Genomic DNA, 11,523 nt, shown 5'->3' with positions numbered 1-11,523 from the left:
GAACAGCCGATCACTTGAGGGAACACGGTGCAAACAACGATGTACATGTGAATAAATAAAATCAGATAAACCATCCCTGGGGGAAGCAAGCACGAGGAGCATTTGTGACTTGGACGGATTTCCTCCTTTCGCACCGAACGTCAGATGCATTTCTTTGCTGTTTACTCAACTCTGACTTTGCAGTATATTTTTAGAGCATTAATCTTTGCTCCGGATTTAGCAAAGGAGACCAGGGATATGGTGTGTGTGTGTGTGTGTGTGTGTGTGTGTGTGTGCAGTCAAGACTATCCCCACGGCTCCTGAGCTTGATTTTAGGAACATCGAGTCACTCCAAGGCAGAATCTGTTTCACACACCGTTACTAAGGCAGCCGGTCAGCAGCTTTTCTGCCGAAAGTCCTTCAGGGAAAGGCTTCCCCGATAGTGAATCACGAAAGCGTCTGCCATGGGTCTAGAATTACACTTACAGCTGTTACCCAGCCCCCCTCGTGCCACCCCACCCACCAACAACAGCCACCCCTCCCCGGCAGGCCAGTTTGTCATATTAAAAGGTGATCGGCTTACATATGCTGCCGAATGGATTCCCTAAGCTCCGTAATGCTGTAGCTATATATAAAAGGCCCCTCTTGCTGTGGAAACTGAGCCACACAGCCAGCTGCAGTGGCAGCAAGACTCTCATATTCTCTGAGCTCCATCTGGGAGCAAAGAAAAGGGGGACCTCGGACGCTCACAGGTTCAAAGGAGTGTGGGAAGAGAAGGCCGAGGAGGAGGAGGAGGAAGCAACCGGAGTCATGGCCTTGCCGATGGAACAAGCCGAGGAGTTGCGTCTCTACCAGCAAACCCTCCTCCAGGATGGTCTGAAAGACATGCTAGACCACAACAAGTTCCTCGACTGCGTCTTGAAAGTCAAAGGGAAAGAATTCCCGTGCCACCGCCTGGTCCTTGCCGCCTGCAGCCCCTACTTCAGGGCTATGTTCCTCTCGGACATGGAGGAAAGCAAGAAAAAGGAGATCGACTTGGAGGACGTCGATCCAGAAGTCATGGGGAAGATCCTTCACTACATCTACACTTCGGAACTAGACATCACCGAGCAGAATGTCCAGGACATCTTCACGGTGGCCAACATGTTCCAGATCCCTTCCATCTTCACCGTCTGCGTCTCCTTCCTGCAAAAGAGACTTTGCCTCAGCAACTGCCTGGCCATTTTCAGGCTGGGCTTGATGCTGGACTGTGCACGCCTAGCCATAGCGGCGAGGGATTTCATAAGTGACCGCTTCGCCCTCATCTCCCGGGACGAGGAGTTCAGCCAGCTCTCTCCCGACGAGCTCATCGCCATCATCTCCACCGACTCGCTCAACGTAGAGAAGGAGGAGACCGTCTTCGAGGTGGTGATGAAGTGGGCCACAGCCAAGGACCACGAGGCCCGGGCGAAGGCGCTCCCCGTGGTCTTTGAGAGCATCCGCTTCCGACTCATGGACAAAGGTTACTTCAAGGACCAGGTGGAGAAGCACGCCTTGGTCAAATCCAGCCCAGAGCTCCTCAAGAAGCTCCAGATGGTCAAGGATGCCCATGACGGGAAGTTGACGGTGGTGAGAAAGACGACGGGGAAGAAAAAGGGGGAGAAGAAATCTGGCGACAATGTCATCAACGGAGAGGTAGAGCAAGAAGCAGGAGAGGAAGAGGAAGAGGAGGAGGCTCTCCCAGGGATCTTGAACGACACAATGCGCTTTGGGATGTTTCTACAAGACCTTATTTTCATGGTCAGTGACTCAGGGGCCGTGGCTTACGATCCGGGGGCCAACGAGTGCTTTTTCGCCTCCGTCTCCGCTCAGATCCCAAAGAACCACGTCAGCCTGGTCACCCGCGAGAACCAGATCTTCATAGCAGGTGGAATTTACTACAACGAGGACAATAAAGAGGATCCCATGAACTCCTATTTCTTGCAGGTACCACCTGTCGTTTTCTTTCTCCTGGCTTGTGAATGATGCACACAACTTGCTGCTCCCGGGCCAAGAGTCATGCAGTGCTAGGTTTCCCTTAGAGTGCAGAGCCAACTCCAGGATGGTTTGGGTCCAGTTTCAGATGTGCCCTGGTTCATACTGGCCTGGCGCCCTGTTTTAAGTTTGTGGCACAGCAGGGACGGTGGCAAGTTCAGAACAATGGCACTGCATCGCCTTGCATTGCATTACCTAGATAGTTGTTGCTTTGTTCAAAATCTAACGGTTGTCCGGCTAGATGAGGCAGGAGATCCACATAGCCAGGGGTCCAGCTTCCCTTTTATCCGAACACAAGTGGGACCTGCAACAAAAGGTTGCAGTATGAAGTGCTTCTGCTCAGTATTCCAGTCACATCTTGGCGAGGGGGCCAAGAAGGTCTCTTAACAACTCTTAGCACCCTTAATGAATGACTGTGCCCAAAATTCTTTGCCGGAAGCTATGACTGCTTAAAATGGTAAAGTGATACCTCGGGTTAAGAACTTAATTCGTTCCTGAGGTCTGTTCTTAACCTGAAACTGTTCTTAACCTGAGGTTCCACTTTAGCTGATGGGGCCTCCCGCTGCTGCCACGCCGCCGCCACGCGATTTCTGTTCTCATCCTGAGGTAAAGTTCTTAACCTGAGGTACTATTTCTGGGTTAGCGGAGTCTGTAACCTGAGGCATCTGTAACCTGAAGCGTCTGGCCGTAAACTCTAGTCAATGCAGTGTGATGTACTTCTGAGTAAATATATACAGCATCCCCTCCAACATCCCACTGATCAAAATTGGGATGCTCATGTTTTTTGGCCCAAACTCTGACTTGGGTGAGCATGAGAGGCCAAAAACACGGGACATTCTGGGATCCAATCAGAAGCAAAGGTTGGCTTCTGTAATTCCAGGATGTCCCGCTCAAATCCAGATGGCTGAGGGGTATGATACAGGTCCACGGTCTTAGGAGTCTTCTTCTTCTTCCTGTATAGCAGGAGTGAGAGACTTCAAGCCCAGGGTCCAAATGTGACCTTCCAGGCCTTTCTATCAGTCCTTTTGGACTCTCCCCAGGCCACAGCCATGCCTCATCCTGCTTGAGTGTTTTGGTCTGGCTGGAAAGTGTCCTCTTCTCTCTGGTGGTACCTCTTGGCTTCCTGGATGGAGGATAAAGGGGTGTGCAGAAACAAGATCCAGTGTGGTGTAGTGGTTAAGAGCGGTAAACTCGTAATCTGGTGAACCGGGTTCGCGTCTCCGCTCCTCCACATGCAGCTGCTGGTTGACCTTGGGCTAGTCACACTTCTTTGAAGTCTCTCAGCCTCACTCACCTCACAGAGTGTTTGTTGTGGGGGAGGAAGGGAAAGGAGAATGTGAGCCGCTTTGAGACTCCTTTGGCTAGTGATAAAGCGGGATATCAAATCCAAACTCTAATCAAATCTGTTTTTGCCTCTGGCCCTGCCTACCATGGACATGCGGCCCTTAGAAGGTTGTGCAGGTGGGAATGTGGTCCTCAGTTCTGCCATGATGCTTCTCTGCCTTATTGCTTCTCTGCAGTATGACCACTTGGACTCAGACTGGCTCGGGATGCCTCCCCTCCCATCTCCGCGCTGCCTGTTTGGCCTCGGCGAGGCCGAAAACTCCATCTTTGTGGTTGGCGGGAAAGAGCTGAAGGAAGGAGAAGAGACCTTGGACTCGGTCCTGTGCTATGATCGGCTGTGAGTGCGAAACAAAGTCGTTCATTTCAGGCTGGGGCCTAAAACTTGAGCCAGCCAATACAGACTCCTAAGCAGATTTTCGTGAGGGACAGTCCACGTTATTACCCTGAGGCCATTGTTCAAATTTTGACAGGCAAAACTGTGGGCGCCACAATTTAAGGAGGATGTTGACGAGCTGCAACGTGTGCAGAGGAGGGCAACCAAGATGACCAAGGGCCTTATGAAGAACGGTTGAGGGAGTTGGGTATGTTTAGCCTGGAAAAGAGGAGACTGAGAGGAGATAGGAGAGCCATCTTCAAATATCTCAAGGGCTATCAAATGGAGGATAAAGCAAGCTTGCTTTCTCCTGCTCTGGAGGCTAGGACCCGAACCAATGGATTCAAGTTACCAGAAAGGAGATTCCGGCTAAACTTTAGGAAGAACTTTTTGATAGTGAGAGCTGTTCAACAGTGGAACAGTCTCCCTAGGGAGGCGGTGCGTCTTGGACCTTTTTAAGGAGAGTTTGGATGGGCACCTGTCAAAGATAGTTTAGTTGAGATTCTGCGTCGCAGGGGGTTGGACTATGAACCTCAGAATCATTTCCTTCTCTACAGTTCTATGATTATATGAAAATGAAGGTCGAATCGGCCTCAGTTGTGCCTGTCGAAATCAAAAAGGGCCTCGGGGTAATAATTTGTCAACATTGGGATTAGCATCTTTATTTATTTAAAACATTTCCATAACACACAAACATTAAAAACAAAACAACGTCTGGGTAGTTTGCAGCAGCAGATAACAGCCCATAACTTACTTTCTAATTATGCTTTAATCGTGTCGCCACTTTTATGGTTCCATACTACGTTTGCATTTAATTTGTTCCTCGTGAGCCACCCAGAGAATTCAGATCGTGCAGCAAATAGATAACAAAAGCCATCCATTAAAAGAGTTAATCACAGCAAAAGGCAGCAGTAGAAATGATTGCAGTAGATTTATTAATTTATTTATTTAAGCACGTCTGAGGTGAAAAGCCTGGGGAAATAGGGAGATATTTGCTTGGTGCCTAAAAAGACATTCATGGAAGTGGGAAGAAGTTTTCGTATGCTGCTGTGAAAGGGGCAAAGAAATGCAGAAAAGAAGGGTGAAGGGAAGTCTGAGGCTGCGATCCTACAGCCACTTTCCTGGGAAGACAAAGAAGCAAATATGTCAGACTTTCCTCAGTGTCTCCTTTCCTTCAAAACAAAATATAAAATCAAAAAATCCTTCCAGTAGCACCTTAGAGACCAACTAAGTTTGTACTTGGTATGAGCTTTCGTGTGCATGCACACTTCTTCAGATACCTTTTTTTGTTCTTGGTATAACAAACTTAGTTGGTCTCTAAGGTGCTCCTGGAAGGATTTTTAGATTATTATTTTTTAATTTTATATTTTGTTTTGACTATGGCAGACCAACACGGCTCCTTTCCTTCAGTTCTCGACGTTAGTTTGCAAATCTTTTTAAATGAAAATTAACCATTGTTTTCTCCTAATTTATATGGTTTTTTGGTGCAATATACACAATTTTTGCCATGCAATTTCCCCTAATGCAACACATTTCTGGATGTTATTTTCATACGGGGGAGTGGTGGGGCAGGGTTGGGGGCCTGGGGAGGAAGAAGACGAAGAGGAGTTTGGATTTGATATCCCACTTTATCACTACCCTAAGGAGTCTCAAAGCGGCTAACATTCTCCTTTCCCTTCCTCCCCCACAACAAACACTCTGTGAGGTGAGTGGGGCTGAGAGACTTCAGAGAAGTGTGACTAGCCCAAGGTCACCCAGCAGCTGCATGTGGAGGAGCGGAGACGCGAACCCGGTTCCCCGGATTACGAGTCTACCGCTCTTAACCACTACACCACACTGGCTGAAGGCTGGCTGAAATAATATCACTCTTCTGTCCATCAGGTCCTTTAAATGGGGCGATGCGGACTCCCTTCCTTACCCAGTCTATGGCCACAGCGTGGTATCCCAGAATGACCTCATCTACGCCATCGGAGGCAAAGGAAATGACAAGTAAGTGAGAGCAGTGATAGAAACGGAGATATGAAAGCTAGCAGCTAAATAGCACCTTGAACCGAGGTTATGGGCGCAACAACGGAATGTCTAGGCGGGATTATTATTTTAAAATAGCAAGAATACAAAGCTGAAACTGAATGAACTGCAGCTAAAATATCATGTTTATTTTTCACATGCTCTAGTAGTCATTCCCCCGCCCACCCCACCCCCCTAATATTCTCAAGAGGGCCTCTTCTCCAGTCTTCAGAGAGTAGCTGGAAGCAGTGGGTCAGAAAAAAGGTCCTCCTTTCTTTGCACTCTGCAGTTTTAGTCTGAAATCTTAGGCGTGTTCTTGGTGAGTTCCGGCACCTCTTTTCCAAGAAAAATGGCACAGAATTTGACACAAGAGGAGCTGTTCACATCTGGTTGGCTGGCGTCCGTCTGTGTCGGGAGACAATGGAGGAGTGAGCCTTTGGGGGGTGCAGTCAAATTGCTGGGACAGTTACAGCGCCTGCTGCGGCTATGGAGACCGATACGGGAGAGACCTGTTTTGTTGCAGCTGGGGCAGATGGAGGTGTCCGGATGTGCTGCACCTTGTCTCGGTCCATTCACTATCAGAAGCACAGCTGGTGGTGACAGGAGAGAGGGCCTTTTCTGTGGCTGCTCCCATTTAGTGGAATTTGCTCCCTGGAGAAGTTAAGACTGGCAGTGGCGTAGGGAGGGCGGGGCGTAGGGAGCGGGGCACCCCGGGTTCCAGGGGAGAGGGGGGGTGACACTTGGGCCAGCCCCGCCCCTCCCTGCCCCGCTCCACCGGCGGGTCCCGAGCAAGCCGCGGAGCGAGGCAGCCTCAAATTGCAAACCTGCTCGGCGCCTGCAAGCAAGCCACAGAACGAGGCTGCGCCACCTCCCGGCCCGCCCGGGGCCCGCCCATCAGTGCCGCTACGGATGGCTTGTGGGCCGCCACCACTGCTCCTGCGGCGACCTTGCCAGCCGCTGAGCTATCGGTGGCTCGTGGGGCTGCTGAGCGCAAGTGGCGGGCGTAAGGCCGTGCTGCTTTTCGCGGACAAAAAGGCTCACAAGTTTGCCGCAGGAGTGGCGGCGACGGCCCAGCGGCGGAGTGAGCATGCGCCGGATTTGGCGCATGCTCACTCCGTCCTGACGTTGCGTCGTGACATCAGGACGCCCCGCCCCAGGGGGTGCCTCCGTTCACCGCCCCGGGTAGCGAGGAGGCTTCCTCCGCGCCTGAAGACTGGCTCCCTCCTAGTCCTCCCTCTGCCAGCAGACTAAGACCTCCCTGTTCAGACAGGCCTTTGGAAACTCAGCCGAAAGATGGTTCTGACCACTGGGCTGCTCTCAGGGAAGACTGCATTTTAATCACTGGTTCCAAATGTGTTTTGGTGCATTTTAACTATTGCTTTTAAACAGTTTGTTTTTTATCGCTCTGTATTTTATAATGTTGTTTTTAAACGTCGTAAACCGCCTTGAACCTCAGCTTGGGAGAGAGGTGGGATTATAAAAAAAGGTAAATAAACTAAACAAATCTCACCCCTGCCCCTTCTACGCCAGGAAGTGCCTGAAAACACTCCTTGTCTACAACCCAAAGAAGTTTGAGTGGAAGGAATTGGCTCCCATGAAAACAGCGCGATCACTCTTCGGGACGACGTTACACAACGGGAAAATTTACGTGGTGGCCGGAGTGACCGATTCCGGCTTGACCAGCTCGGTGGAAGTTTATGACATTGCAGCCAATAAGTAAGTGCCTTGCCTGGCAGCACAAAGAATCACAGAACTGTAGAGTTGGAAGGGACCCCCAACGGTCATCTAGTCCAACCCCCCGCAATGCAGGAATCACAGCTCAAGAATCCCATCCAATCTCCGTTTATAAACTTCCAATGAAGGAGTCCACCACCTTCCAATTTAGTTTGTTCCACTGTCGAATCGTTCTTACCCTCAGGAAGTGTTTCCAAATGTTTAGCTGGAATCTCCTTTCTTGTAATTAGAATCTTTTTTTTCGAACCCTCCCCTCCTGACCAGGATTTCTCAGAACTATTGAACCCCGAAGCACGTTTCTCACCACCACTGCTAAAATTCCTCTGCTGCAGACGTTTATCTGCAAAGTGTGCAAGAATCAGAATTATCATACAGAGGAGGTTCCCCGTTGCACTCTGTGTGAGTCACTGATCTGTGAGATGCTTACAGATAGAAAGAGGCCTGCTCTGCGCAACCACTCATACAGAGATGCAGCAGATATACAAACCTTTGGCCAGGTACCTCTGCTGTGTTTCTGCATTAGGACTAGACAGGATAGTTCAACCCCACCCAGAATTCCCTGTCCAGAGGAGAGTCTCGGTGGAAGGAAACTGGACCAGAGTGGTAGTAGTAGTTTGGTGCCCATTTCTTTGTGCCTGTGCCCCATTGCATGCCCCATATCTAGTGCTCTTATGCATATAGGGATGTCAGCCAGGGAACGTGCAGGCAGAGAGGCCTGCATCCTCATGCTCACCTGGTTTTCTGTGCCGTTTCAGGTGGGAACCCTTGCCGGAATTCCCCCAGGAGCGTAGCTCAGTCAGCCTGGTCAGCTTGGCAGGTACTCTCTACCTGATTGGAGGATTTGCCACCGTGGAGACAGAGTCGGGGGAACTGGTGCCAACAGAGCTCAATGACGTTTGGAGGTAAGACATGCTGACATGATGTTCAGCCTTGCTGGCATTCATGGGAGGAAAGCAAATGCTGGAGATTTCTCATTTATGAAAGGTGTTTTGTTGTGATTGTGGGTTTTTATGCTAGTGCCTATTATACCAAGAGATGACTTTCAGCTGTGCTACATAGAACCATAGAATTGTAGAGTTGGAAGGGGTCCTGAGGATCATCTAGCCCAACCCCCTCCAATGCAGGAATATTCAGCTGTCCCTTACAGGGATCGAACCTGCAACCTTGGCGCTATCAGCACCACGCTCTAACCAACTGAGCTATCCCTACTAGCTCTGAACAGCAAATGATGCCACAGAGCCACGATGATGAGTTGCCATTGATAGAAACACTATCTCCATGGAAGCGCTTGATCCCCTTTTACAGCCACCGTGGCCATCTTGTGGCAAGGAATTCCACAGATTAATTTTATGCAGCTTTATGAGGGAGTCCTTGGTTTTGCCCCAATGTGGATCATTGATTTTATAGTGCAGCCCTCCTTTGCCGCTGCATCAACCATCTCCCCGCTCCCCATTTGGAGAGCTCTTTTCGGGGGCCGTCGAGTCTGACCCTGATTTCTCGTCTCGCTAGAATTTGAGGTTGCCTGAAAACTCAGCTACTTCATGGCAGATTGGGGCTGTCAGAGTATTCCAACAAAGATACGTAACTGATTGCACCCCCTTCCGCACCTGCACTGGGTTTCCTTTGCAAATGGGGTGGAAGAATCTAAAATGGCAACGTAACTTATGCAATTATGCATAAATTGCATAATTCCGCCACAGAGAACAATAATGTTGTTTTGAGCGGCAGACGAGCAGCAGTGTGATGGGATCAGTTCCGCTGCCGCATGGACTAAATACAGGGCAGAACAGAGAACCACACGGTCTTACATCTTTTCTCCAGGTCCGTTATGCACAAATTAAAAAGCACCAGTCCCAATACATTTCAAAAAAAAACATGGAGGGATGTAATAGAATTTTAGTGTGGAACTTGGGAACTCCCTGCCTTGTGATATCAAGCAGGCTCTGTCGCTGCACTCTTTTTTGGTGCCTGCTAAAACCATTCCTGTTTAGACAAGCCTACCCAGGTGCTTGTGGGACGCAAGAGCCTAGGGCTTGCTGATCAGAAGGTCGGTGGTTCGAATCCCTGCGACGGGGTGAGCTCCCATTGCTTGGTCCCAGCTCCTGCCCACCTAGCAGTTTGAAAGCACGTCAAAGTGCAAGTAGATAAATAGGTACTGCTCTGGCGGAAAGGTCAACAGCGTTTCCGTGCGCTGCTCTGGTTCGCCAGAAGCGGCTTAGTCATGCTGGCCACATGACCCGGAAGCTGTACGTTGGCTCCCTCGGCCAGTAAAGCGAGATAAACACCGCAACCCCAGAGTCATCCGTGACTGGACCTAATGGTCAGGGGTCCCTTTAACTCTACCTTACCCAGGGGGTGCTTCGAAAGTCAAGGCAACTTTAGTTTCAGTATTTTAACTTTTGAATGTCTTCAAGTACGGTTGTGAATTTTTCTGGATTTTATTATCTTTTTTGTAAAGCACTGTGAGCGTCCCCCCCGCCCCCCGTTTCTTTTACAATCAAGGGATCAAGTGCATAGGATTTATGAAAATCGGTAACCAAATGTACTGGCACCTGTGCATTTTACACCAGTTAATATAAGAACTGTAGGTCCATTCACCCCACCCTGGTCTCATCCAATTCTGTTCCTGACTTTCCCAGGTACGACGAAGAAGGGAAGAAGTGGGAAGGTGTTCTCCGAGAGATCCAGTACGCGTCAGGTGCCACGTTTCTGCCCGTGCGGCTCAACGTTCTGCGATTAACAAAGATGTGATTTCACCCCAACATCACTTTTAACTTCTTGCTACCAAGATCTCTTTCTCTCCCTGCCTCCCCAAAATTCTCTTTCTTTTGTAAGTCAGTTTTGATGGGTGTCATTTTTGTTTTCCTTTTTGGTTAGCTAAAACATTTTGAAAAACTGCTACATTTGCTGCTTCCTGTCTTATTTACTCGGTTTCGCTAATGAGCACTGGGATAATGAAAGGCCATAATGGACGGGCTGGCATTCTTGCAAGAAATTTGTGGAAGGAAATTTGTGCAAGCAGAGAACCAATCAAGTTCGGCAGGAGCTGGTAGGCGGTTCCCTAAATCTTAGCACAACTTCGCCCTCTTTGATCTACTGACCTGGGAGGGAGCAGCAGCTACGGAGAAGATGACTCGCTCAGGGAAGGGAAGCGAGACCTTGCAATCTTGCCGAAACCCAAAGCTACGTTAGCCCAGCTGTTCTCTGTACCCTGAAGAAATAGTCACCAATTTCCTATTACTGAGGGACTCCCGGAGTCTTTTCTGCTTCTACCCAGACAGATGGACAGGAGGTAAAAAAAAAACCTCAGGTATATCTAGGTATTTGGTGTCGATGCCTAGGAATCTGAAATCTGTAGATGACTTACCGTATTTTTTGCTCCATAAGACACACATTTTCCCTCCTAAAAAGTAAGGGGAAATATCTGTGCGTCTTATGGAGCGAATGCTGGTCCCTGGAGCTGAATTGCCCGGGGGCCAAAAGAGGATCATGCCTTTTATTTTACAAAGAGAAAAGGGGGTGTTGAAAGGACCCCGTGCAGCAGCTGATCAGCAAGAGATCGGGAGAGAGATAAGAGTCCCGGCTCCCTTTCAGCCCCGCCCTCCTTTGTTGAATGTGCTGCAGAGGGAGGTTGTTTGTTTCCCCAGGACATGTGACTGGCTGATTAGATTGTCTGTCTGGAAACTGTAGAAAAGGCTCCCTTTCCTTTAGAAGCTGCAGAAATGTGAGCTGAACCCCATAAAAATGGGGCTTTCCTCTTTGCTTTTCCCCCTTTGCAAAAGGAGCTTTGCTTTCCCCCCTTTGCAAAAAAAAAGCTGCAAAACTTTTAGCTGATCCTCAAAAAACCAGGGCTTTTCCCTTTGCAAAAAAGCTGCAAAACTTTTAGCTGATCCTCAAAAAACCAGGGCTTTTCCCTTTGCAAAAAAGCTGCAAAACTTTTAGTTGATCCTCAAAAAAACAGAGCTTTTAGAGGAGGAAAACCAGAATTTTTTTTTTTCTTGTTTCCTCCTCTAAAAACGAGGTGTGCCCTGTGGTCCGGTGCGCCCTATGGAGTGAAAAATACGGTACCTGGC

General features: G+C 49.2%; 1 protein-coding gene across 1 annotated transcript; it reads left to right on the top strand.

Annotated features, from left to right (window-relative positions):
• The first annotated feature begins 743 nt into the window (after window positions 1-743).
• On the top strand, window positions 744-10,288 carry KLHL40 (kelch like family member 40). Its single transcript, XM_033165750.1, has 6 exons — window positions 744-1,944; window positions 3,513-3,673; window positions 5,591-5,698; window positions 7,247-7,432; window positions 8,206-8,352; window positions 10,090-10,288. Exons 1-6 carry the CDS (start codon window positions 790-792, stop codon window positions 10,199-10,201), a joined length of 1,869 nt encoding a protein of 622 aa, XP_033021641.1. The 5' UTR covers window positions 744-789; the 3' UTR covers window positions 10,202-10,288.
• The last annotated feature ends 1,235 nt before the right edge of the window (window positions 10,289-11,523 follow it).

Source organism: Lacerta agilis, chromosome 12 (genome assembly GCF_009819535.1).
Source record: "Lacerta agilis isolate rLacAgi1 chromosome 12, rLacAgi1.pri, whole genome shotgun sequence".
Lineage (NCBI taxonomy): Eukaryota > Metazoa > Chordata > Lepidosauria > Squamata > Lacertidae > Lacerta > Lacerta agilis.
The sequence above is the reverse complement of the archived record's forward strand: the minus strand, read 5'-3'. Positions and strand labels throughout refer to the sequence as shown.

What these genes read in the sequence shown, in the direction of transcription:
- KLHL40 (XM_033165750.1), top strand. Translation starts at nt 790, where the DNA reads ATGGCCTTGCCGATGGAACAAGCCGAGGAGTTGCGTCTCTACCAGCAA. An exon ending in GTCCTGTGCTATGATCGGCT is followed by an intron (nt 3,674 to 5,590) that starts GTGAGTGCGAAA and finishes TCTGTCCATCAG; the next exon opens with GTCCTTTAAATGGGGCGATG. An exon ending in GAGCTCAATGACGTTTGGAG is followed by an intron (nt 8,353 to 10,089) that starts GTAAGACATGCT and finishes TGACTTTCCCAG; the next exon opens with GTACGACGAAGAAGGGAAGA.